The sequence below is a fragment of the Pan troglodytes genome, chromosome 8 (genome assembly GCF_028858775.2).
Source record: "Pan troglodytes isolate AG18354 chromosome 8, NHGRI_mPanTro3-v2.0_pri, whole genome shotgun sequence".
NCBI classification, from domain to species: Eukaryota; Metazoa; Chordata; class Mammalia; order Primates; family Hominidae; genus Pan; species Pan troglodytes.
Window position 1 is genome coordinate 70,648,119 of NC_072406.2, and position 27,754 is coordinate 70,675,872.

Sequence of the window (27,754 nt, forward strand, 5' to 3'; positions counted from 1 at the left end):
ACTGAATCTTAACGAGGGAATGCAATATTCCCAAGTCAAGACGTTAATGTTAATACTGGAACTAGAAGAATTGAGACTAGCGACTGTGGACAACTAGCCAGTTTCCTCTGCTCAAATTAAGCAAGCTGGAGGCCAGACTGAAAGACTGCAGTAGATGGTAGAATAAACAGTCTAAAGCTATATTGCTTTAAATGTGGTCTCAAGACCACCGACATTAGAACTTGTTAAATTCTGGGGAACTCGCTAAAATGAAGATTAATGGGCCCCACATAGACACACGGAATTAAGCTCTGCGGTAAGGCCTTGGAATCTGCATTTTTAGGTTTGCGAATCCCCGCCTCTCCCGTTACTATTTCTGAACTCCGAGCTCCAGCCCTGGCTTGAACTGAGACGCTCCGCTGGGCGCGCAGCAGCCGCCGATCGGACCTCGGGGTCCTGGATGCAGGACTGTCTGTTACGTACAGCCCTTGTGACCGTCACGGGCGGACACCGGCCAACGCCGGGTTGGGGTGAGGCCGCCGCCGCGGTCCCTCCATCACCCTCCTGGCCCGGCAGAGGAACCCACTGCTCCGGGCGGCCGGGGACAGAGGTGGCTCAGCAGCGCCGCCTCGAAGCCAGAGCCCTCCGCAGGCTAGAAGATTGCGGTTTCTCTTCATCTCCGCGGCTCTTATTCCTCCCCGGCAAGGCCGCCCACCGGGGGACGCTCTCCCGCGCCTGCGCCAATTCCGCCCTGCCCCGCCCCCATCTACCGACCGGATGTTAGCAGATTTCCCATAGTGCCTCGCTAGTGGCGGGCATGATAACACACGCCGGAGGGTCGCACGCGGGTTCCAGTTGTGATTGCTGGAGTTGTGTATTGCCAGGAGGCTCTCTGAGATTGGGGTCGGGTCACTGCCTCATCCGCCGGAGCGATGGCGTTTCTCCGAAGCATGTGGGGCGTGCTGAGTGCCCTGGGAAGGTCTGGAGCAGAGCTGTGCACCGGCTGTGGAAGTCGACTGCGCTCTCCCTTCAGGTAGGCCCGCTTGCCTGTGCCCTAGGGGCAGCAGGGCCCAGGACGTCCCGGGGTTGGAATGTAGACCCTATCCTTCACTTTCTGCCCCTCCTAGGAGTTCAGAGTCACCCTGGTTCTTTGATTCAGACCGCGACCTTGCCAAGGGGACGGTGGCTTTGAGACCAGGCCTTTATTTACTCTCTTAATACCCCGTACCTTCTTGCTACCCTCCACTCGCTTCTCCCATCCCTCCTCACTGTCCAGCTTTGGATCCTTTCCGCCTCCTCTGCGAATTCGCGCCGAGTCTCCGGCCATCATCTAGGCATTGAGGAGGCGGGGCCCAGGAGCTGCAGTATAGACGCTTTCCTTCACTCCCTGCCCTTCCTAGGAGGTAAGGGCTTTGAGACTTCAGTCCTGCAGACGCTCCCCTCCGTTTAGGACAGGGTTTTAATAAGTCTCTAGCATTCTTGTTGAAGGCGTTGGATACATAGTATCTTGATGACATCTCTTATTTGGGATCTGTGTTCATATACATGTGAATATTGACAGTTAAACATCTGACACTGGTTATTTTCTTTTTATTTATATGTAGTTTTGTGTATTTACCGAGGTGGTTTTCATCTGTCTTGGCAAGTTGTCCAAAGAAACCTGTAAGTTCTTACCTTCGATTTTCTAAAGAACAACTACCCATATTTAAAGCTCAGAACCCAGGTAAGGAGTTTTGGGGCATATACCCTTTTCTCATGTAATAAAAATGCCATTAAGCAGTTAAATACCAATGTTGAATTGCAGTACTAAAGCATTCAGTGACTGCAGGAACAATCATTTGATGTCTGTAAAATAGGAAGTTCTATTTTATACCAAATGGAAATGCTTTAAATATAAATGAGAACTAGTAAACGGTATTTTAAAAATAACGTATAGTGTAGAAAGCACCCTAGGAAGAGGATAAAAAAGCTGAATTTGGGGCCTTGTTGCCTTTGGTCTAGAGGACCACTGATGAATTATTTTCTCTTGCCTAGCTTCTCCTTTTTCTGGCTCAGGGAATTGTTAATAAAGTTGCAACTTCTGTGGAAGCATCCATAAACTGTAAGTTCTGTAGAACTGTAAAGTTCTATGCAATTTACTGCTAATTTCAAGAGCTTTCAAGATAAGAAAGGATAAACCTTTTCATCATAGGAGTTCAGAGCCACTCTGGTTCTTTGATTCAGACCTCGACCTTGCCAAGGGGATGGTGGGTTGTAAAGGATAAATCCTTTCTTGTCTTGGGTTCCTGAAAAAAAACATTTCCAGGTAGGATGTTTGTTGACTCTCTAGAAAGCCTCTTGGCGAGAATAAAAAATGCTCACATTAGGCTGGGTGAGGTGGTTCACACCTGTAATCCCAGCACTTTGGGAGGTCGAGATGGGTGGATTGCTTGAGCCCAGGAGTTCGAGAACAGCCTGGGAAACATGGAAATCCTGTCTCTACCAAAAACACAAAAATGAGGTGGGCATGGGGGCGCAGTGCCTGTAGTCCCAGCTACTTGGGAGGCTGTGGTGAGAGGATCACTGGATCCCAGGAAGTTGAGGCTGCAGTGAGCCATGACTGCTCCACTGCACTCCAGCCTGGGTGACAGAGCGAGACCCTGTCTCAAAAAACAATAATAATTTTTTTAAAAAGCTCACATTATAGGTAAGGAGTTAGTTTCAGAGATATGCTTAAGTACCCACATCTTTTAAATGTAAGAGTTAGTACTAACAGGTATTTTTAAAAATCAATTAATTGCACACCATCATTCCGGTTAAGATGAAGAAGGAAGTGGAGAATGACAGATTGAATTTCGAATAGCTTGTTTCCAAGTGATATTTCTGTTATTGAAATACGAGGCTGTGTTATATGAATCGAGAATGTATTTTGTTGTTAGCTTTTATAAATTTAGTAATTCCTCAAAGACTTGAAAAAGTGTTTTGCTTGAAATATGGAAGGGAAGTAAAAAACTTGAAGCAATTGATCATCCAGCTTCTTAAACTAGTAATCAGCCTGGTGTGGTGGCTCGCGCCTGTAATCCCAGCACTTTGGGAGACTGAGGCAGGTGGATTGCTTGAACTCAGGAGTTTGAGGCCAGCCTGGGCAGCATAGCGAAACCCCGTCTCTACAAAAAATACTAAAATTAGCTGGACATGATGGCGCCTACCTGTAGTCCCAGCTACTCGGGAGGCTGAGGCAGGAGAATCACTTGAGCACAGGAGGTGGAGGTTGCATTAGGCCAAGATTGTACCACCGCACTGCAGCCTGGGTGATGGCCTGGGTGACGGACCCTGTCTCAAAAAAAAAAAAAAATCCTAGTAATCAAACTGTTGACTGTTTCTGGTGGTATATGGTATACTCCTTAGTTGTTAGATAATAGACTTTTAATAATGTTGGATAAATTACTTACGTTTAAATTAGTTGGATAAAGGAAAGTTAAATCATTATATTAAGTTATGTGTGGTATGGATTGTGCTTTCCTGGATATCTTTAGAAATTAATCCTGAGAGGTAAAATTGTGGCATCTTTTTTCTTTTTATTTCATTCCATAGATGCAAAAACTACAGAACTAATTAGAAGAATTGCCCAGCGTTGGAGGGAACTTCCTGATTCAAAGAAAAAAGTAAGCACATAAGTTTTCAACATTGCTGACCAGTTATTCTGCAGTTAGGAGCAATTGTCATGTCCTTTAAAGGACCAGATGGATCAGACTTTTTAAAAAATAATCTGTTATCTACAAAGAAACTTTATGTCTTCTCATCTGCATAAATAATGAGAATATGGATGTATGGGGTGGAGGTGAAGAAGTGGCAGTAGTTTGAAAATGGAAGCTGATTACTAAACTCTCACCGTGATTAGTATATACAAGGAAAATGTATGTTTTAATCCATATGCATCTCATCCCAGAGCACATTTTCCACCTGGTGATAAAATCTGTCTGTCTGAAGTCATGCAGTTGCCTTTCCCTGGCATGTGCTATGTTGAATTTGCCAGCAATGGTTTGTTGACTTACTTGGGTTTTTTATTTATAGATATATCAAGATGCTTATAGGGCGGAGTGGCAGGTATATAAAGAAGAGATAAGCAGATTTAAAGAACAGCTAACTCCAAGTCAGATTATGTCTTTGGAAAAAGAAATCATGGACAAACATTTAAAAAGGAAAGCTATGACAAAAAAAAAAGTGAGTATCATTGAAATACTTTTTTCTTATGGTAAAGAATTGAGATTTATATAACTATGAATATAGGTAGTTTTCTCTTAATAGGCAAATAAAATATGGTAGAATGTCATCAGGTATTCTTCAGTTAGGCAGAAGTGGGATAGTTCTCTTCTGAAAAGTGAGATAGCCACTAGGACCACTTGCCATTGAGTCTGTTTGGAAATCCTTGTTGCTACTTGCAGATGTATCCACATTTAAGGTGTACAGTTAGTAGAACAGTAATGGAAACTACAGGAACAGAGTTATGAAACAGTCAAACCAGGAGTAGCAAGAATCTTTGCTTCTGAGTCTTCTTTAGAATAACGTATTAATTTGAATTATTCTATAGATTATGGTGAGTTTGATATGGAATATTGCTGAGTAGACTGCATTAATTCATTAACACATCGGAAAAATGCCAATTTAGCTAATCAATTAAGTGCCTTTAGGATGGAATTCTTTTTTTTCTTCAAAGAAATAACTATTAAAAACCTCACATGGTTCAAAATTTGTAGTTCCCAGCTTAATGTATTAATTCACATAAATGTCATCATTTGAAAGTTATACATTTTTTTCATAGAGCCAGTATTAGTTTTGAGGTGGTCAGTTTGCTAGTCGTGTACCTACACTATTACAAAATGATCATCAGAGTTAAAACTATTTCTTTGAAAGACTAGATTACAGCCTTGAATGTGGGATGCCAATACATCTTTCCCTGACCCTAATGTTTTAAGCTGTCCTAGCACTAGGGTTGAGGACCCGCCCAGTTTCGAGACCATGATGCCGCTACTTTAGGGTGGCTGATCTAATCAGTAAAAGGGAGCCAGAAAGATACTAAGAGTGAAAAATAGAGTGTCTACATAAGGATGGTGTTTGGAAGAGTGATTACTAAAGTATATCCTCCCTCTTTCATTCTCCCTTCCTCCTTAATGCACCCAGCCCACTGTGCTAAGAGTAGAGAGGACCAGAAACAAGAATTGGACATTTATAAAGTTTCCCTTGTCATTCTCTCTTTCTTTTGTAATTGTTCTTGACTCCCAGTACCAACTAGTTCAGAGATCAAGTGAGAAGGGTGAGGACTAGGAAGTTACAAGTAAAACCCTCAGGAGAGAAATCCCTAGTGATAGCTCTAGAAACAAAGAGGGAAATAGTTAAGTTGTAAAGTGCTTGGAGTCTATAGTAGTTTCAATACTCAGTGACTGAGAGATTCAGGAAGAAGAAACTAAATCAGAGGAGCCCTACTTATAGTTATGAATAAAAGTTGAATTTGTTACTGATTATAGCCAAATTGCTATTAAGAGCCCCAGAATTTTGTAAATTACAGGTACTACTTACTATCCAAATTCAGAAACTTAAGTATAATAATGCAGTATCACTCCCTGAACTCAGAAATTAAACTGATAGTAAGGGCTACTTGTATTCTTTTCCATAGTTTCTTCCCTTTTGGTAACTAGTAAAATGAATTTAACACAACTATGGAGCTTTAAAGGTGGAGACATTCAGGGAATGGAGTGAGATGAAAGATTATTAAACAAATAGTCCATTGTTCTTGGGTTGTGGTGGAAGCATGCAGTGATTTGGTCAAGGGGACAGTAGTATCTTACAAGGATGAACCTAAGGTTGTTTTATCTTTTAAAAAGGTTTTGTACATATATATTCAGTTATTTAGTTCATGGAGGCTATGAGAATAATAGGTAAAGGAAATGGTTTTGTATGGAAAATAACTGGTGAAATCTAATATAATTTTCAAAACAGTGCTGTCAAAAAAATTCTGACCGCAAGATGTAATAATCACACTATATAAGAATCATAACATTCACTTTAAGGAATAATCTGTAATGCGTAGTAGTGAATAAAGTTTCTGAGTAGGTAAAATTAAGTCTCATGGAGGTTAACACTATTTTTGACCCTCCAATTTTTTTAATTCAGGAGTTAACACTGCTTGGAAAACCAAAAAGACCTCGTTCAGCTTATAACGTTTATGTAGCTGAAAGATTCCAAGAAGCTAAGGGTGATTCACCGCAGGTAAAGCTGAAATATATTTTTGTTTAATTTTTAAAATATTTAGACAGGAAAAGTCTAGAGTGCCATGTGTCAGGTAGTGAAGAAAAGTAGTGAATATCCAGACAGTAAACTCTTTTGCTAAGGCCCTCTTTAAAGAAAAATCTTTTTTCTTACCATATACAATCAATTTGGGTATGTAGTTGCCAACACATTCATACATACATTGCCAACTTTTTAAATTTAAATACTTAACATTTTTTTTAATATGTAGGGATATTAAAGTTCTTCTGGAGGCTTTTCTGTTCCAGCAGTTCTTAACTGTTTTACGATCACTAGAAAGAATGAGAGTAGAGCTGCAATATTTTCTATGGGGAATTGATTGTAACCGATTGCTTCATTTATATCTTTTAATAACATTTTGGTTATGCCCATAGGGATGTGTTATACATGTGAATGTCATCATATCAGTGTGTCAAAGAAAAAAGAAAGCTTGTCAGTCCCTGCTGTGGCTTAGTCGTTCCTATTTTTTTGCTGCTTAGAAGCTCCAAATGGGCAATTGCTTTTTTTCCTGTATCATATGACATAGTAAGAGAAATGGATGTTTAGATCCGTAACCCATGTTAATCTAAGATGAAGTTTTTGGCACTCTGCCTACGGGATTATTATATCTGTAGTTCACTTTACAAATTCTGTTTCCATATCCCTAAATAACATTTTTATATTGTTGCTTCTTGATTTTTTTTCAACTTTAATCATTGTTTATCTTATGCTTTAAGCATTACCTACCACCGTTTAAGCTAGACATTTAACTGTCATCCCACTGTTGTCATGTTTCGATTCCCCTACCTCCCAATATAGTTAAAATTTTGGTTAGCTTGGAATTGTGTGTCTATATTAGGTTGGTGCAAAAGTAATTGTGGTCTTTGCCATTAAAAGTAATGGCAAACACAGCAGTTACTTTTGCACCAACCTAATAGTATTATGATTATGTAAGCTGTATTCACAGCTGACATATGCTATGATTATTTTTTCTTTCTTACGAAACTTATTTTCCCTGAAGTTGCTTATGTCTGTTTGTTCACTTAGGTTTGTTTTTTTTTTTTTTTTTTTGTACTTACCAATAATTCACCCTCAAACTCCTCGGTATTCACCAGCTTTTAGTAAATTTAGGATGTGTTTTTCTTTCAGTTTAACTCTGAAAACTGGGGTTTGTTCCAGTGTGACTGTTGCCTTCTAATCCTAGTATACAGCTAACATCTTGAGATCGCCTTCATTATCCTTGTGGTGCTGCTTTTGCTTCTGTTGTTTACTTTTTTGGTTTACTCTGATTCTTGTATAGCATCTTTCCCAGTAAAGGTGCATGGGAGATTAAATTTTTGAGTTTTGCATGTCTGAAAATGTCTGTATCCTCACATTCACTTGTTAGACTGGGCATAGAATTCTAGTTTGGAAACCATATTTCTTCAAAATGTAAAAATTCCTTTTCTTCTACCTTATTGTACTGCTTTTGAGAAATCTAAAACTGTTTTGATTATTGGTCCTTTAAATGTGATCTGGTGCTTTTTTTCCCCTCCCCTTTAGAACTCCTGCTACTTGTATATGCATCTTCTGAGCTGGTCCTCTAATTTTCTTATTTTTTCCCATACTGTTTTCCTTTAGTCTTCTTTCCTTTTTTTTTTTTTTTTTGTTTTGTTTTGTTTTTCCTGAACTGCTGGATACATTTTAACTTAATCTCTCTGCTTTTAGTATGGTACCATTTCCCTCAACTGTACCTGTACCTGGTTTTCACAGAGTGACACTATTTTACTCTCTAGAGAGGATAGATGTCCTAAAATTTGCCATGGTAGAAATTTAACCTCTTTTTTTTTTTTTTTGAGACAGGCAGCCTGTTATACAGGCTGGAGTGCGGTGGCACTATCTCAGCTCACTGCAGCCTCTGCCTTCCGGGCTCAAGCAATTTTCCCACCTCAACCTCTTGAGTAGCCAGGTCTACAGTCATGTGCCACCAAGCCTGGCTAATTTTTTGGGTATTTTGTAGAGACGGGGTCTCACCATATTACCCCAGGCTGGTCTTGAACTCCTGAGCTCAGGTGATCCACCCACCTCAGCCTCTCAAAGTGCTGGGATTACAGATGTGAGCCACTGTGCCTGACCCAACCTCTCTTTATTTTTTTTGAGTCGGAGTCTCACTCTGTGGCCCAGGCTGGAGTGCAGTGGCGTGATCTCGGCTCACTGCAACCTGCGCCTCCCGGGTTCAAGCGATCCTCCTGCCTCAGCCTGCCTAGTAGCTAGGACCACAGGCACGTGCCACCACACCTGGCTAATTTTTTATATTTTTAGTAGAGATGGGGGTTTCACCATATTGGCCAGGCTGGTCTCGAACTCCTGACCTCATGATCTGCCTGCCTCGGCCTCCCAAAGTACTGGGATTACAGGCGTGAGCCACCGCACCTGGCCCTAATCTCTTTTTAAACAGTCTTTCAGCCAATCTTGTGTTTAACCTTAGCTTCACCTGTTTTACACCTGTCTGGTGCTGCCAATTCCTGAGATATTTGGGAATTCTGTATGGTAAATTAAGTTGCTTTTAGGTTTTCTCCACTGTCAGTTTAACAATTAGCTTTCTTTTGTCAGTTAAGTCAGTTACCACTAATGCATCTGCTTTTCAGCTTCCAGAATTTTGTGTTGATAGTGCCCTCTTCTGTTGTCTTTATTCATGTGGGATCATCCTTTAAAAAGATTTCTTTGTTTAATGGGATTTTAGGGAAAGCAAAAGTAAACATCTTTGGCTGGGCACAGTGGCTCATGCCTGTAATCCTAACAATTTGGGAAGCGGGGTGGGAGGGTTGCTTGATTCCAGGATTTCAAGACCAGCCCTGGGCAACGTGGTAAGACCCCATCTTTACAAAAAAAGTTTTTAAAAAAAATTAACCAGGCATGGTGGTGCATATCTGTGGTCCCAGCTACTCCAGAAGTTGAGACAGGAGGATCACTTGAGCCCAGGAGGTCAGTGCTGCAGTGAGCTGTGATCATACCACTGCTTTCCCACCTGAGTGACAGAGTGAGACCTTGTCTCAAAAAAAAAAAAAATTCTATCCCTTTAATTTTATAAATGAAGAGCCAAGCCCAAGGGAGGTAAAGTGACCTTTTCCAGGTCATATAATTAAGTTCAACTAAGTAGACTTACTGGACTTGTGCTGTATTGTTCTTATTACTGTATCTAAACACTGAAGCACAGATTTTCAAATAAAACCTAAAGCTACAGGGAAGGAATAAAAACAGACTTTGAAGTTAGTTTATGACAACACATAGATTATACCTGAATATTAATATTTCCGAATCAAAAATATGTACCTTCATTGAGTTCATTTTTGTAAATTGTAACAGTTTGATAGTTTTTGTTTAGAGAGAAAAGATGTTAAGAATTGATGAGGCTTTGCCTGTAATTCTTGGTATCTTGAGTTTTTGTTGGAATGAATAATAAAGGTCACTAAAGTCCCCATATCTACCTTAACTTAAACATATATTGTTTTACAGGAAAAGCTGAAGACTGTAAAGGAAAACTGGAAAAATCTGTCTGACTCTGAAAAGGAAGTGAGTATTATGGTTGTTAGTCTCAAGTGTCTACTTAGGATATCTGTGAGAGAATATATTAGGGCAAGGCTTGATTCATGTGAAGACAACCTTGTATGACTAATAATACAAGTATTCTAAAATTATTTTCATATTCTCAGAACCAGTTTGGCATTTTTCTCTTGGTAGTTTTTGTCTGCAAATAAAATTGGTATTTGAAACCACAGCACTCATAAGCCTGAGTGTCCACTTATTGAGTGGCGGTGATACCCTGCTGCTGCCCGCTTCCTGCACCTCAAGATCTGAACTTGTAACAATTTCATTCAAAGAGAAAACAGTCTATCTCTTACATTTTCATCATCTAACTTTTATCTCATGAAAATATTTCTTCTCCAGTCTGCCTTTATACATGTAGAATGGTAATGTAATTTCTAAAGTATATACAGAAGCATTCCAGAAATTAATTGCTATTTTAAATAATCATTTTATCTCAAAAAATAAGTAAATCATTTTAACAGTTATGCTTTTTCTCAGTTATATATTCAGCATGCTAAAGAGGACGAAACTCGTTATCATAATGAAATGAAGTCTTGGGAAGAACAAATGATTGAAGTTGGACGAAAGGATCTTCTACGTCGCACAATAAAGAAACAACGAAAATATGGTGCTGAGGAGTGTTAAAAGTAGAAGATTGAGATGTGTTCACAATGGATAGGCACAGGAAACCAGTTAGGTCTCAATACCTGAAGCTATCGTAAAATTAAGAAAGGATAAAGTTGGTAAACCTTTTATATTTAGTATCTTTTTATTCAGCTCATGGACTTCTGCCAGCGTAATACTTGCTTTGGAAAACCCAGATAAAGGTTCATGCAAAATTTATTTTGTGTTTAGGAACTACTGAGGATCAGAGTAATCCAAGCAAATGTGAATCATTTTACCTTTGACAAAGGTAAATCAGACTATGAAGTTTTTTTTATACAGGATGATGACTATGGAAAGAGTACTCTTGTTTCCTTATATTATGGAGGCAGGAGTTTCGTTTTCAAAATTGTTACAAATTGTAGAAGCCACGGTGTTCTGTGATATAAGTGTGTGTTTTTCATAAAGCAGGCAGAACTCATCTAGGTAAATTACAGTTCCTAGGTATAATTCACATTGTATTCAGAGTTGATGGTTGTACATATAAGTGATTGCTGGTTTTAGTTGCAACTTTGTATAAAAGGGACTGAGAAATTTATAAACTTTTTTCTTACTGTCTTTTTTCTAAAGTAAAAACTAAGAAATTATGTGCCAGATTTATGCATATTATTTTATGTTGCATAGAATAAAATTTTTAATCTTTAATTTTACATTTCCTAAATATATTTTAAGACGAAACATTTGTTTTATAGCTTTTCCCTTTTTTTAAGTAAGGAATTTTTTTTTTTCTGAATTATTTTCTCTCATGTGAGTATATTGATCCAGAAAGAAAACTTGTATTATGTGTGTTTTAAAATGAGAAATCTAAAAAACGAAAAGTCTCCAAAGTCTCTGGAATTTGAAACACTTTGCATAACGTATAAAAGCCTGTTTAAGAGACAGCCAACTATGGCCTGTGGATCAAATCCAGCCTGCTGCCTGCTTTTTATGGCCTGTGAGCTAGGAATTGTGTTTATAATTTTAAATGTTTTTTTTTTAAAGACTTTTATGATACTTGAAAATTAACATGAATATTTAGTGTTCATAAATAAAGTTTGTTGAAACACAACCAAGATCATTCTTTTACTTGTCTATGGCTGCTTTTCTGTGGCAGAGTAGCTGCCACAGAAACTATAGCCCACAAAGCCTGATATTTACTGTCTGTCTGTTTATGGAAAAAATTTATCAACCCATGGTCTATAGTATAGTGTGATATGACTACTGTTCCAACGTATTGAAGTGTTGGGATAGTTTTTTCAAATGTTTTCAGATGTTCTTGTTTTAGAATCATTGTCACCTTTAAGAGGAAAAAGGTCATCACTAGATAATCTAAACAAATTGTTGCTTCTCAGTGTTAGCAAGGAAAATAATCTAGTTTCAAATTACATTGCAGTATAATGAAAAAGATCCATATACTGTGGAATGATATTCTTTTAAAATTATTTGCTATGGCTTAGTAAAAATGTACTTTTTCCAGTAGCACATATCACAAAAACCTCACTGTAGTTGAAAGCCATCTTTCTTTAGTATTTGTTTATCCTTTTAGGAGAGTCAAGCAAAGGTTTTCACCACCTGTTTGAGCAGAATAATTCTCATCAGTTCACAGATATAGGATAACTCAATTTGTATGCACTTTATGCGTTATGCAAAATATTTAGAAATTGTAGATTCTAGATCTCCAGAAAGACTTTGAAGACTTTGATGTCACAAAAAGATGACTTGTTATATGCTGAGCTTGACAAAGGTAGGAATGGAAGAGAAAAATAGTAGCTTATGAGGAAATATGAGGCTTTAAATATATAAAGTTGGATATTTTAAAATAACTTTTCCCTGTGGGAGCTTCTCACTCTGGGTGCAGACAGGACAGTGTTGGCCATTGGTGAAATAGATAGGATGGTTTTGAGGCCAGAGCAGTCTGGGAGTAGGGGGAAAGAGAAGGAGGTGTGCTAGTGTCTATCACAGGCTTTCTCAATTAGGTTTGCAGGAGAAAAAGCCCTAAGTCCCTGTGTCATCTAGAATGGTACTAATTATGTACAGTCCCTAGGAGAATGGAGAAAATCATAACTCAAATCATCGACTCAATTCTGTTCTCTTCAGATGAGCTCAGAGAGCACATAGGAGTGTTTGTAATGAGGGGTATGTAATGATTGAGATAGAGGAATGAGTTACATAAACATCTGGGGACAAATGCAGCATAGAAAACATCTTTGTAGTTACCCTGCGGGGAAATTTCCTCTGAGTTCTTTTAACATTAACTACCCGTATTATTTTATACTTAACATTCATATCATACCTTCCCAAATATATTGGGAAGTTCAGTGTTAAGTATGTTTCTCAAGTACTTAACAATATAGGGAGGAAAGGTGTAAACAGTGAAAAAAGAGCAAAACTATTTTATGGTAATTTTATGATAGTATCAGCTTGTATTTGGTTCTCTGTTTCTAAAATAATGTAATTTTTAATATTTTAAATAATAGGATAACCTGGTTTCCAAGCCTTTTTTTTCCCCGACATCCAGAATACACACTGGATCCAAGCCTTTCTTAAACATCAGTACATGTGGAAGACTGGCATGCCATATACCAAATGCCATTCAGCTGTAACAGTATACACAGATTTTCTCTTATAAAGAATAAGAACATCATAACCAATGACCACTCATATAAAGTCTTATTTGTGTGTGTGTGTGTGTGTGTGTGTGTGTGTGTGTGTGTGTTAGAGTCTCATTATGTTGCTCAGGCTGGAGGGCATGGTGTGATCTTGGCTCACTGCAGCCTTGACCTCCTGGGCTCAAGTGATCCTTCCAAGTCGTTGGGACTACAGTAGGTGCACACCACCATGCCTGGCTAATTTTTGTATTTTTTTTAAAATCAAGATGGGATCTTGCTATGTTGCCCAGGCTGGTCTCAAACTCCTGGCATCAAGCGTTCCTCCTTCCTTGGCCTCCTTAAGTGCTGGGATTATAGGTGTGAGCCACCATGCTTGACCATAAAGCCTTACTATTTCTTTTGGAGACACAGTCTTGCTCTGTCCAAGCTGGAATGCAGTGATGTGATCATGGCTCACTGCAGCCTTGAACTCCCAGGCTCAAGAGATCCTCCCATCTCAGCCTCCTGAGTAGCTGGGATTATAGGTGCAGACCATCAAGCCTTGCTATTATTTTTTAGACTTTTCTTAATTTCATCCAACAAAGTAGTTGCTGTAGGAGCTGAGTGTTAGAAGGAAAGATGCTGAAGAAATGAAATCAAGCAGGGTGTATACTGTCATGAATAGGCATACGGTAGTTTTTATACTTTTGTTCTTTGGAGTACCAATGTTAGGTTTTACAAAAGTAATTTGATGAGGGGAAGGAGGGTTGTGTATTTATTTTACTTTCTGATGTTTGCTTAAATAATACTGTGTACGTATTCAGCTTGCTGTAATTCTGTAATTACGCTATTGCGTTTGGCTAACTCCTTTTTGGAAACGTCTTTTTTTTTGTACAAGGCATGTGTTAGTTTTTAGTAATTGCTCTGAATGTGTATATTTAGATTTCTGAATTGAAAAAAAATAGTGTACAATAAGTAGATTTAAAGTAATTAGAACACTTTATTGATTTTTCTGATGTTTTCTTTACCTAAAATTTATCACCACCAGGTTGTGCTAAAACAGCAGGAAGTTTTTATATTGCGAGTGACAGTACCCATTATTTCTCTTAATTTTACTAACATTTACTATAAGAATATTCTCTCCCTCTTTTCTCCACTCACAGCCATTCTCCCTCCTTCTCTTCATAACATCAAGCTATCACAGACAAATCTGAAAATGTTACAAGCACAGACTATGTTGTATGTTTTGAAATTTTAGAACAGTAATGTTCTTTTTAAAATTGAACTTCTGCAGAGTAAGAAAATGAATACATTTATTACTTTAAATTTGTAAAACTTTCCAAAGTAAAACCATACAAAGCTAGTGTCAGTCTCTCTCATCGTTCACAAATAAAGGACTTTTGTTAATTGATTAAATCACTTACTATATTCGATATGAAATATATAAAACATACAACCGTTATCTAATACATTTCAGAATGTTTCACTGGTTACAGGAGCCAGTAAATAAAGTTGACTCTAAACAGGAATTTTAAATAAACTAAACATTTTTTCATCACCAAGCATCATTTATATATTGGTTTCTGATTTACATATGTGATGTCTAAGAAAATCTCTGACTTTATTCTTTTTTGCCTGTATTAATTTAAAATTTATCCCATTTCGTCTCCCCCTTCCCACAAATCAGGTATACAATGGGGGAAGAGGGAAAGGAGTACATAGTTTTGACACAGTGACCTTTTATTATATAGGTTACCAACTGCTAGCCTTCATATTTTTAGAAAGGGCAGTTTTGATTAGACACATCTATGAGTTTCTGTTTTTTTTTTTTACTGGAAATTTCATGCGTTAAATGTTGGATAGGATTAAGTGATGAGACGACGGGTCCAAATTTATTAATCACTGGGAAGTGTTGAAGTATTACCGACCATCTTACTCATTTCTGTATTTTTTCCCCTCAGTCACCAGTCAGAACAGGTCATCAGTAGTTGTGTAACTAAGATGAACAGGAACTTTGGTGTCAGGGGATACTTAGTGATGCCAGTAGTTTTTCCAAGCTTGAATTTATACTGTGACTATCAGGCAATATTTAGATGGGGGTAATGGAAACTTTTTTAAAGTATAGGAATTTTCTCCTTATGCTGACATAAGTAACATCTGATGCTGTAGAAGCTTAGTATCAAATATTGATTGGACTGAAATAGTTCAGAATATTTTCCCAAAATGATTTCCTCCCACTCAGTTTTTACTTTTGCAGAGCTTCTACTTACCATTTGTAGTAACCTGAATGACAATAAAGTGGTGAAAAAAAGATTTGAAATGGTGAAACCGCCTTCTTCCAGATATCATTCAGGTGACTAAAATGCAAAACCAAGTACAATAGACAAATAATAGCAACACTAGAAAACAAGAAATACTACCGTCAATAGAGCAGCAATTTCTAGGTATTTTTGGAAGACAGGAGGGACATAGGGATTGACAGGTGTTTGTTGGTGTCAGTGTGAGCAAACCACATAAGCTGAGTGAAGCAGAAATGGAGAGGTCTCACCAATTCTGAGTAGTGAGGGCTAGTAACAAAGATTAACCCTAAGGTGGGTGGACATGGGTGTGTGGTGGCTGGTTCCTGTAGTCGCAGCTACTCAGGAGGCTGAGATGGGAGGATCACTTGACCTAGGAGTTCAAGTCAAGCCTGGGCAACATGGCAGGACCCTATCTTTAAAAAAAAAGGCCCTTAAGGTGGTTGGAGAGAAATTACAGGGTGCATGGGGCAGGAGAGGGGTAGGTATGAGTAGACATAAGGTTTGCTTTTTTCTCCCCAGTGAATATTTTACTCAAAACTGAGGAAAGTAGAGTGATACGCTACTGTAGAATAGGTTTTTTTTTTTTTTTTTTTTTCAAGCCGGGTGCTATGATTCTCGACTATGGCTGAGTAGAATCAACCGTCAGTGCATGCAGATAGCTGGGCCAGAATCTGGAGGGTGGAACTGGCCATTTAAAAAAGTTCTTTAGATTCAATAATGTGGAGCTATCATTGGTGGGAGTAGTATTATAACTCAGAGCTTCCTAACTTCCTAAGCTGCAGTTCAGTAGTGGCTGATAATGAGTGAATCATGTATATGGAAATCTTACACTTGTTATTGTATGTCTTTGTTATAGCCATCCTAGTGGGTTTGAAGTATCTCGTGATTTTGATGTGTTTACATTCTGACTAATGATGTTGAGCATTTTTTTATGTGCTTCTTGGCCACTTGTATGTCTTTGGAAAATTATCTATTCCAGTTCTTTGCCCATTTTGAAATGGATTATCTCATTTATTACAGTTTCAGGAGTTCTGTATATATAATAGACATAAAGCCACTATAAAATAAATTAATTACAAATATTTTCTCCCATTCCAGGAATTGTTTTTTCATTTTATTGATGGTATCAGTTGCAGCACAATAATTTTAATTTTGATGGGGTCCAGTTTATCTATTTCATTTTGTTGCTTGTGCTTTTGGTGTCATATCCAAGAGACCATTGCAAAATCGAAGATTATGAAGATTTACCCCCAGTATTTTCTTCTGTTTTATAGTTTTAGCTCTTGCATGTAGGTCTATCCATTTTGAGTTAATTTTTGTGTATAATGTGAGATAGGTGTCTAGCTTCATTCTTTCACCTGTGGATATCTGTTTTCCTAGCACCATTTGTTGAAAAGATTATTTTTTCTCTGTTGAATTGTCTTGACACCCTGGTGAAAAATCTATTGACCACAGATCTATGGGTTTATATCTGAAGTCTCAATTCTATTACATTGATTTATATGTCATCTTTATGCCAGTACCACATTGTCTTGACTACTGTAATTTGTTATAAATTTTATAATAGGAAATCTGAGATCTCCAACTTTGATTTTTTTGAAGATTGTTTTAACTACTCTGGATCTCTTTCATATTCATCTGAATTTTAGGATCAGCTTGTCAATTTCTGTAAAGAAACCAGCTGGGTTTTGATAGGGATATATTGGATCTGTAATTAAAGTTGGTGCTTTTGTATATTAGTTTCTAGTATTCTGTGTCATCAGTGGCATCTTCATATTAACGTGCTTATGGCAGATTATAAATTTGTTCTCTACATAATTTTGGAGCATGATTGTGGGCTAACCTGCCAGTGAGAGTGGCTGCTGTGCAGCTGACAGTCTTCTATATTTGTGGAAAGGCAGGAGAAACAGCGCGTTCAATTGCCTCGTGTTAGGATGGACAGAATTCGGTTAATTCAAGAGATATTTAAGAAGTTGAATCCACAGGACTTGATAATTGATGGAGTGTGAGAGATAAGGTAGAGAAAGATAGAAAAGGTTATGCTTAAGTTTCTTTGGGCAGCCAAGATGGGGAATGTTGAAGAAGGAGCTGAATTCCTTCAACTTGATCATTTCTCTACCTAGACCTATAGATTTCTGGTCCCTCTAGGTTTTTGTATCCAGGGCTCTAAAGGCAGAACAAGGCTAGTTAGGATGCAGGCATGCATACAAAAATATGTTAAAGCTGGAAGGGTTGATAGAGTTACTACATTAGGCACAGCCAAGGCTTTATTCATATAGAGACAAACATAAGAGCTCTGAATGCATCCAAAGAAATCAGAGCTTGTATCCAAGGACATCAATGCTATTGGGGACAGAAAGGTGAGACATCAGTACTGTAAGTGACAACAGACAGCCTGAGATGTCAGTGTAGGCAGAAGTTAGGCTGGGGTCTCCAGAATCAGATGTTCAACTGACAGCAAGTGTGAAGGAGGACTTTGTCAGGGAGAACTGGGATCAGTTTCCAGAACCAGGAGAGTAGAATAAATAACATCATCTACCTGGAGTCTGAAGTTCATCCAAACTAGTGTTTATCAAAGAAATTTTAAGAATCATCTGTAAAACACGTAAAATGGAAATTCCTGGATCTCTCAGCAGGTCAACAAGAGGCTCAAGTGATCCTGCCACAGATGGAATATTGATCGTAATTTAAGAAACACTGATGAAACTATCAAAAAGACCAATTTCATGATGAATCAGCAAGCTACTAGGACATACGTCCTCTGTTGACATCTAGGACAAATCTTAATTTATGAATGGAGATTGGGGTTATCTAGAAGGAATGGAGCTGTTACCAGAAAGGGGATCTTGATTCAGACCCCAATAGAGGCTTGGATCTTGCACAGGAAAGAATTCAAGATGAGTTGCAAAGTGCAGTGAGAAGAGATAGTTTATTGAAAGCTACTCCATTCCAGAGTAGGGCGTCCTCAGAAAACAAGCAGAGGAATGCACTGTCTTTAAGTTTTTCTTATATAGGGGTCTTCTGTATGTAAAGACTAAGGTGTGCGTACAGGTGGATAGACAGCATGACAAAATTTAGTACTTTAGTGATTTAAGGAAATCCATCCTTGGCCAGGTGCGGTGGCTCACGCCTGTAATCCCAGCACTTTGGGAGGCCTAGATGGGTGGATCATTTGAGGCCAGGAGTTCAAGACCAGCCTGGCCAACATGGCGAAACCCCATCTCTACTACGAAATACAAAAATTAGCCAGGCATGGTGGCACACACCTGTAATCCCAGCTATTCAAGAGGTTGAGGCAGGAGAATCATTTGAACCCGGGAAGCGGAGGTTGCAGTGAACCAAGATCATGCCACTGCACTCCAGCTTGGGTGACAGAGCCAAACTCCATCTCAGATAAATAAATAAATAACTCTGTGTTTGACTTCTTAGTGTGTAAGTGCATCAAAGCATAACTATAATTCTTGGAAGCATATATTGTTATGAGTATTGGGACATCTGGACTTTCTGCTGTAGGAGTTTGTTCTTACAGGTGTCTTTAAGCTGTTTTCTTAGCTGTGAACATCTTAGGACCATGGGTCATGACTGGGAAGTTTAGGATGGAGTTGATTTTAAAATGGTGTCACTCTGGCTCTTCTAGGCTTCTGCTTCCCTAATACAGTCACACTAGATAGATCTTTGGCCAGTCATGTCCTGTCATCCTCTAAATCAGGGTTTCTTGACCTGATTGGTGGGGAGGGAGGGCAGAGCAGTTTGCCTCAGAACATTTGGCATTATTCTGAGAAATACATGATTGTCATGACTGGGGAGGGTACTACTGGCATCTAGTGGGTAGAGGACAAGGATGCTGCAGAGTCATCCCCATAGCAAAGAATTGTCCAGTCCCAAACATCAGTCTTGCTGCTGTTGAGAAAGCCTGCTCTATATCCTGAAGGATCTTGTGATAAAGAGAAGAGTAATTGCTTCCTAGGTTCAAGAGACATGGCTAAGGTAGTTCTAACTCTTTTTCTGGGGGGCTGCTACAATTAGCAATATCCACACCACTACCGAAAGAAATACTAAACTTTTTGGAAAGAGAAGGATTGGGGAGAAGTGTGTGCAATGAGACAGGAAAGCCCCAGGAACTCCCCTGAAGTCTTTTCCATGAAGACTGATCCATGACAACAACCGTGTGCATGGTATTAGAAATCCCTGTGGAAAGTGACCAGTAAAGACAGCTTGTACTTGTGTAACAGTTTAGTTTACAAAGCACTTGTGTATTGCTTAGCTTCTTCTTTGCCTTGGGAAGTAACCAGAATTATTGGTTTCCTGTGGCTGCTGTAACAAATAACCAGAAATTTGGTAACTTCAAACAAGAGAAATTTATTCTCTCACAGTTCTAAAGGGCGGAAGTAATCCTGGCTCATGCCTGTAATTCTAGCACTCTGGGGGGCTGAGGCAAGAGGATCACTTGAGCCAGGGGTTCGAGACCAGCCTGGGCCACATAGTGAGACCTCATCTCTAGTAAAAAATTAGCTAGTCGTGGTGGTGCACAACTGTATTCCCAGCTACTTGGGAGGCTGAGGTGGGAGGCTCGCTTGTGTCAGGGAGTTTGAGGCAGCAGTAAGCCGAGACTGCACCACTGCACTCCAGCCTGGACAACAGAGCTAGACCTTGTTTTAAAAAAATAAAAAACAGTAATTTTAAAAGGCTAGGCGTCAAAAATCAAGGTGTCAACAGAACCATAATCCTTATGGAAGCTCTAGGGGAGAATCTGTTCTTTGTTTCTTCCAGTTTCTGGTGCTGTCAGCATTCTTTGGCTTGTAGTGGCTGCAGCTCCCTCTGCTCCATTTTCATATCTCCTCTTCTCTATGTGTCCCCAGACTCCTTCTGCCTTTCTTTCCCAAGGATACATGTGATTTCATTTACGGTCCTCCCAGATAATCAGGAAAAACCCTTCATCTCAAGAAACTTAATCACATCCTTTGCCATACAATAATACTCATGGGCTGCAGGGATTAGGGCACAAGCATTTCCTTCTTTGGCCTACCATTCACCCCACTATACAAAACAACAACACCCATCTTATAGATTATTTAGTAGGTCACACGGCTAATTAATTGTGGAATTCAGCATTGAGCTCAAATCCTGTTTTCATCTTTCATCACTATAGGGTGTATCATAATAAGAAACAAAGATGAGAAAAAAACAGGTAAGGCACAAAAAGAGAATAGAGGAGAAATAGCGATGTGGAAAACAAAATTAAGTTGCAGACTTGAGATTTTGGACAGTAAACAGAAAAAAATATTGCTGTAGAAAAGGTCAACAGGTGAGCCCAGGGACAATTGCCAATTAATTTTTCTTTGTCACCATATCTCCAAGTGGCTTAGTGCTCTAGGCCTGGAACTGTCTACAGTTGAAATAATTCCACTTACTTACAATAATTGGTACAGTGCCTTGCAAATAACGTTTCGTCATTGGAAGGCACCATAGTTACTGGGCCCTCTAACATTTTTTGAAGCTTAAGTTCTATAAGGCCTTGTGGATTTGGTATTTTTATAAACCTTGCAAATAGTTAAACCTTGCCAGATGACTAACACTCCCAGGTAAATGGTAAACAATGTGGCTCTCATTTTTTCTACTCCTTGTCCGACATTGTCCATTTGAGAGAGACCACTGTCTTTAGGCCAGCTCCTCACAACCTTGCAGCACATTAGAGTCACCTGGGGGAGTTTGTTTATTTCTTAATTTATTTTGAGACAGGGTCTTGCTCTGTTGCTCAGGCTGGAGTGCAGTGGCACGAAGAAGGCTCACTGAAGCCTCAACTTACTGGGCTCAAGGGATCCTCCCACCTCAGCCTCCCATGTAGCTGGGTGGGACCACAGGTGCGTGCCATCACGCCTAGCTAATTTTTTAAATTTTTTGTAGAGATGGGGTCTTGCTGTGTTGCCCTGGCCGGTCTCGAACTTCTGGGCTCAAGCAATCCTCCCACTTTGGCCTCCCAAAGTGCTGGGATTACAGACATGAACAGCTGCGCCCGCCCTCACCAAAGGAACTTTAAAAAAAAAACAATATTCTTGCCCACCTCAGACAATTAAAGAGCCAGAGAGTGGGGCCTGAGAAAAGGGGTCCTCAAATGTTTTTACTTCTATTTTTTTTATTTTCAAATTCACATTTTAAAATAGGCATATACAATTTTGTGTTTAAAGAGATAAAGGACTAAATTTCTAGCATATTGTAAATACTGACTTAAAAAGATAAAAGTCACATCACTTTTGAAATGTGTATAATAGGTTCTAAATACCATAGTTAACACACTTCTTATCATTGGGAATTTTCCCACCTTTCTATTCCACACTTTCCATAGAATTTTATCCTACTAACATATTTTCATGCTTGGATATCTTTTATTTATCACCCTATCATGTAAGTCTTCTGGAGCAAGAATACCTATATAAATTTGGATTTAACTTTTAAGATTTCCTGTTTCCTTAGGCTCTAAGTCCTTAAAATTTCTGGATAGTGTGCTCATTGTAATTGCTATTGAATGCACTTGATAAAAGCAACATTAATATAATTTGGTGGGGGATATAAAAACCAAATTTCTACCAGTGAAAGAATAAACTAACTAAGGTGTATTTATATGATGGAATGCTCAGCAATAAAAAGTCAGGAACTACTTATATATAGATTAGCATGAATAAATTTCAAAACTGTTGTGCTAAAAGAAGCCAGACATAAAAAAGTATGTACTATAGGATTCCATTTATGTTAAAATATTAGAAAATGCAAACCAATCATTAGTGGCAAAAAGCAGACTGTTAGTTCCCTGGGACTGGTATAGATGGAGTGACAGACTACAAAGCGTTGTGAGGAAACTCTTAGAGATGACGGAGATGTTCTGTAACTTGAGTGTAGTGGTGAGTTCACAGTATAATCATTTATCAAAATTCATCGACTTGTACAGTTTGAATGAATATGGCCTATTGTACATAAATTACATTTCAATAAGGTTATATGTTTTTATAAATATTAAATAGAAAGTGAAATTGTATTGAAAATATACAGAAGAATAAATCTTTACTCAAAGCAGTAAAAGTCTGTCACTCATTCTTGAACCAAGGCTATTAGCGCTGCTAATAGATTTCACTCCCTATCCTCGAGCCTGATCTTAGTTTCTAGTATTCTACCCCTAACTTCCTTCCTCACCTCTGCTATTTCTCACACACAGCAGACCATGTACCCACTTCTGAGTCTTTACTCTGGCTTTTCTCTCTTCCTGTAATTCTCTTTCCCCAGAGACCCATAAGTGAGTCTCCCTTATTTTTCTTTTAAGTCTTTTCTCAAATGTCATCTTTTCAAAGAGGATCACTCTAAACATCTTTTGACATGGCAACGTGTATCTCCATGTCCACACTCCCATCTCTTCTGCCTGGCTCTTTCTTTATTCTGTAGACCTTAACACTTTTAAATATTATATAATTTGCTCATTATGTTTATTATGTATTGCTATTAGGAATTGTATATTCCAGGAGGGCAGAAATCTTTGCTTTGTTCTCTGTTGTACTCCCGTACCTAGAATCCTGCCTGGCACATACTCAGCACTCAGTAAACATTGAATTAAAAAATGAATGAAAGTAGACTTGAAACTGAAGGCTTTTCATGTTAGTATATATGTGGATCAATAAGATCCCTTGTTATACATTTTCAGCCCTTCTAGGGATTTCTATGAGGGCTGTCTAAAACAAAAACAAAAAACCTTGACTTCAAAGAGCCTGATTCAATGTTTTTGAGACAAAACCGGCAAGTTATAAACACTATAGGATTCCAGAGCACTCATAATTGTCATTTGATGAACTAACTCCAGTGTTAACACAGAGCCTTGGATGTGAAGCAGGGTTTTGTAAGGCTGAGCACTTGCTCTTCCTTCCAATGAGAACACCATCCTCAGGAGGAGAAGTAAATTTGATGAAAATTAAATTTAGGATGATTGTACAGATGTGTTGAGTTGCCCAGCTGGAAATATAGTACCATTGCCTGGGGGAAAACACTGCTTATAGCTTCTAAATAGATGGTTCTTCAAATGAAGTGAAAGAGTAGACCAAATGTGGAGCAACATAGGAAACTGTAGCAGGAGGGGTCAAGGGCAGTCTGTTAGCCTTCCTTTTGCCACAGGGCTTCTGTCACATTTTGCCTCCTTCCTTGGACAGCACGAGATCTTTATGCTTTCAGTCACATCACTGAAACCTAGCTTGTCAGTGCCCTTATCACTTCCAAATCAGAGGAATGTTCACCTCTGACACAAAAGTGTCATAGCTTAAGTAGATTTGTTGAGTTTGGATTTAGCACCCAAAATGGCAGTAGGAAGTCAGAACTGGGTTAGAAGAAACTGTCCAGTTGTGGATTTGTGGTCAGCATTCAAAGGGACTACTGAACTCTGGGCTAGATCAAGTAGATAACAGTTTCTAGATGGTCCAATCCAATGGCCCAATTAGGGATGAGGTGGAGGTGAAATGTGCAGGTTTCAGAGAGAATGCAGGCAACAGGCAATACTCAGAGACAAGTTGTAGCAACAGTACTGCCTCACTAAGCCAGGCAATGGCTAGGGTAGACAAACACCCAAGAGAGGGTTTCCAAGCCAAAGGCATGGCAAGATGTCAAGAAAGGGCCCCAGTTCCAGCAGGGCCATCTGGACAATATGCAGTTGCTGGGACCAACCTGAACAGTAAGATATGTTGCATAAACTCTTCTGAGAGCCCTAGGAAAGCCATGGAGCATTTGGATTTTGAGATTTCTTACTCTTTGATTTAGGGGAGTATGGAGAGATTTCAATTCAGGATGGATTTCAATTAGGGTCAGAAGTCCAAGTTTGAAAACAATATTGACAGTCAACATGGCATAGTAATAGTAGTACCTGCCTTACAGTCCTGTTTTGAAGATCAAATTAGCTAATATTTATCAAGCATGTAGAACAATACTACACATAGTAAGCACTAAATATCAGGAAACCTGTGTCTTAGAACAAAATTTTGTGAAATTGCTGTCCTAAATGCTTATCCAGAATGAAACAAAGGTTACAGTGTACTTTCCTGAATAGAATATAAATCTAGGAAATTCAGTGAGTAATCAGAACTTTTTCAATTGTAAACAAAACTACAAATATTAATAGATTTGAAAAATATGACAGAACTGATGAAAAATGATGACATAGAAAAAATTATAAATGTTGCATGTGTATTTGCATTTCTATTTTATCTGAATCTAAAAATAACAAAAATAACATCTAAAAATAAGAAAGTAGACTGAGCAACGTGGGTCACACCTGTAATCCCAGCAGTTTGGGAGGCCGAGGCAGGAGGACTGCTTGAGGCCAGGAGTTTGAGATCAGCCTGGGCAATATAGTGAAACACAGGCTTTACAAAAAAATTAGGAAAAAAAATAGCCGGGTGTGGCATCACATGCCTCTAGTCCCAGCTACTCAGGAGGGTGAAGTGGGAGGATCTCTTGAGCCTGGGAGGTTGAGGCTGCAATGAGCTATGCTCACATCTATGCACTCCAACCTGGGTGACAGAGACCTAGTCACCTATTAATAATAATAAATAATAATAATTTAAAAATAAAAAGTAAACACAGAGAATATAGAAATAGCAAAAGACAACTAATGCTGAAAAAGACTATATGAAAAAATAATTGACAAAACAATGAAGTTGTAATATTCACACACTGTGTACATGCACATGAACGATGGTATATACAACACATAGAATTGTATGAAATTATATGAATGATCATTTAAGGGTATAGCTATGTCAAGTTGCTCTCTGAGAAGAAAGGTGTCATTATTTAAGTAGAAGTAGATAAAACACCCTCAAGCCATAAACTGGGCAACAAATTGTTTTGTGCTCATAAATTCATCTTTCTATCTGAATAAATCTGGGTGACCAGAAATTACCTCTGTTGTGGTTTTATTATAAGGATTAGAAAATGATATTGATAGCCTCATGCTCAAAGGAAGCAAAATATAAGTATCTGTGGAAGGGTTCTTTCTTCTATAAGCAAATTTGGCAGTAGCCACGTTTCAGGGCCCTTTGAGCTTGATGTTGAAGCCAAATCACCCAGCTGGATTTTCCTCTCACAGATCCTGGAGCAGACTCAGTGAGGAGGAGGAGGAGGAGGCTTTAGTTCACCTCAGGTGCTCATTCTGTGGTCGTTATATCATGGTTTCTCAGAGATTGGATCTGCTGCATCAGAATCACCTGGTGTGCTTGTTAAAAAAAAAAAAAACAAAACACCAGTTCCAGAGCCCAACCCCAGACCTACTGAGTCACAATCTCTAAAGACAGATGCCTTAAATCTTCATTTTCAGCAACCATTCCAGATGATTCTCATGTTCACTAAAATTTAAAATCTACTGCACTAGAGTACATATATATGCTTCTTCCTCAGCTGAGGCTGCCCAGTTCAGGTACAGCTTGGTATCCAGTAGGCTCAGGCTGAAGGCATGAGAGGCTGATGGCAAGCTGGATTAAACTGCTCACCTTTCATCCAGCAAATATTCTTTCTAGGTCCTCTTCTTACATTATTAACCTCCAATGGTAATATAAAAATATACTGGTTTTTTTTTGTTTTGTTTTGTTTTTGTTTTTTGGTGGGTGTTATTGTTGTTTTACATATCGGGACATAGGGAGCTTGTATTTTTTTAAAGGCTGCATTGTATTCCATTGTATGACTATACCATAACTTTTTAAAAACAGGTTTCCAAACTTTTGGTATTATAGATAATGGTGCAACAAATAATCTTTTTTTAATTTCTTTTTTTCTTTTTTAATTTTTTATTTTTATTATACTTTAAGTTCTAGGATATACGTGCAGAACGTGCAGGTTTGTTATATAGGTATACATGTGCCATGGTGGTTTGCTGCACCCATCAACCCGTCATCTAGGTTTTAAGCCCCGCATGCTTAGGTATTTGCCCTAATGTTCTCCCTTCCGTTGACCCCTACCCCGCCGACAGGCCCCAGTTTGTGATGTTCCCCTCCTTGTGCCCATGTGTTCTCATTGTTCAACTCCCATTTATGAGTGAGAACATGTGGTGTTTGGTTTTCTGTTCCTGTACTAGTTTGCTGAGAATGATGGCTTCTAGCTTCATCCATGTCCCTGCAAAGGACATGAACTCATTCTTTTTTGTGGCTGCACAGTATTCCATGGAGTATATGTGCCACATTTTCTTAATCCAGTCTATCATTGATGGGCATTTGGGTTGGTTCCAAGTCTTTGCTATTGTGAAGAGTGTCACAACAAACATACGTCTGCATGTGTCCTATAGTAGAATGATTTATAATCCTTTGGGTATATACCCAGTAATGGGATTGCTGGGTCAAAGTGTATTTCTGGTTCTAGATCCTTGAGGAATTGCCACACTGTCTTCCACAATTGTTGAACTAATTTACACTCCCACCAACAGTGTAAAAGTGTTCCTATTTCTCCACATCCTCTCCAGCATCTGTTGTTTCTTGACTTTTTAATGATCTCCATTTTAACTGGTGTGAGATGGTATCTCATTGTGGTTTTGATTTGCACTTCTCTAATCAGCAGTGATGATGAGCATTTTTTCTTGTGTCTGTTGGTCGCATAAATGTCTTGTTTTGAGAAGTGTCTGCTCATATCCTTCGCCCACTTTTTGATGGGGTTGTTTTTTTTTTCCTGTAAATTTGTTTAAGTTCTTTGTAGATTCTGGATATTAGCCCTTTGTCAGGTGAGTAGATTGCAACAATTTTCTCCTATTCCGTAGATTGCCTGTTCACTCTGATGCTAGTTTCTTTTGCTGTGCAGAAGCTCTTTAGTTTAATTAGATCCCATTTGTCAATTTTGGCTTTTGTTGCCATTGCTTTTGGTGTTTTAGTCATGAAGTCTTTGCCCATGCCTATGTCCTGAGTGGTATTGCCTAGGTTTTCTTCTAAGGCAAGGCAAATAATCGTATACATGTCATTTTGCACCTGTATGAACACACCTGTAAGATAAATTTCTTAAAGTGGAATGCTAGATTAGAGGTATATGGATCTGTATTTTTTTATCCATTGTGCCACGTTGCCCTCCACAATATGTGTGTAGTACATAATTTTTAAATGACTACATATTATTCTATGGTAGGGATTGCTGTAATTTGTTTAATTTATCTCTCATTTGTGAACACTGTAATCATTTCTCTATCCCACATTTATTTAGCTCTCAAAGCTATGCTATTTTATTGTACAATGACTAAACTACTCAACATGAGAGATTTGGGAGGATCTTTGTGGTCAGCTTATTATTCTTTTCATTACCACAACAACAGCACTACAAACTCTTTTTCTAAGTGTTTCTCCATCTATGATCTCACTTGTGTGGCTAGACCTCACCTCTAGCCCCTGGGAATTTCTTCTGTGAACGCAGCAGGAT

At 38.6% G+C, this 27,754-nt stretch overlaps 1 protein-coding gene across 2 annotated transcripts; it reads left to right on the forward strand.

Annotated features, from left to right (window-relative positions):
* Nucleotides 1-469: 469 nt before the first annotated feature.
* TFAM (transcription factor A, mitochondrial) lies at nt 470-11,521 on the forward strand. 2 transcript variants are annotated; one of them, NM_001194942.1, is given in 7 exon segments: nt 912-1,012; nt 1,584-1,702; nt 3,553-3,623; nt 4,033-4,182; nt 6,130-6,225; nt 9,739-9,795; nt 10,309-10,455. In NM_001194942.1, coding segments are annotated over 7 exon segments (741 nt in total).
* The last annotated feature ends 16,233 nt before the right edge of the window (nt 11,522-27,754 follow it).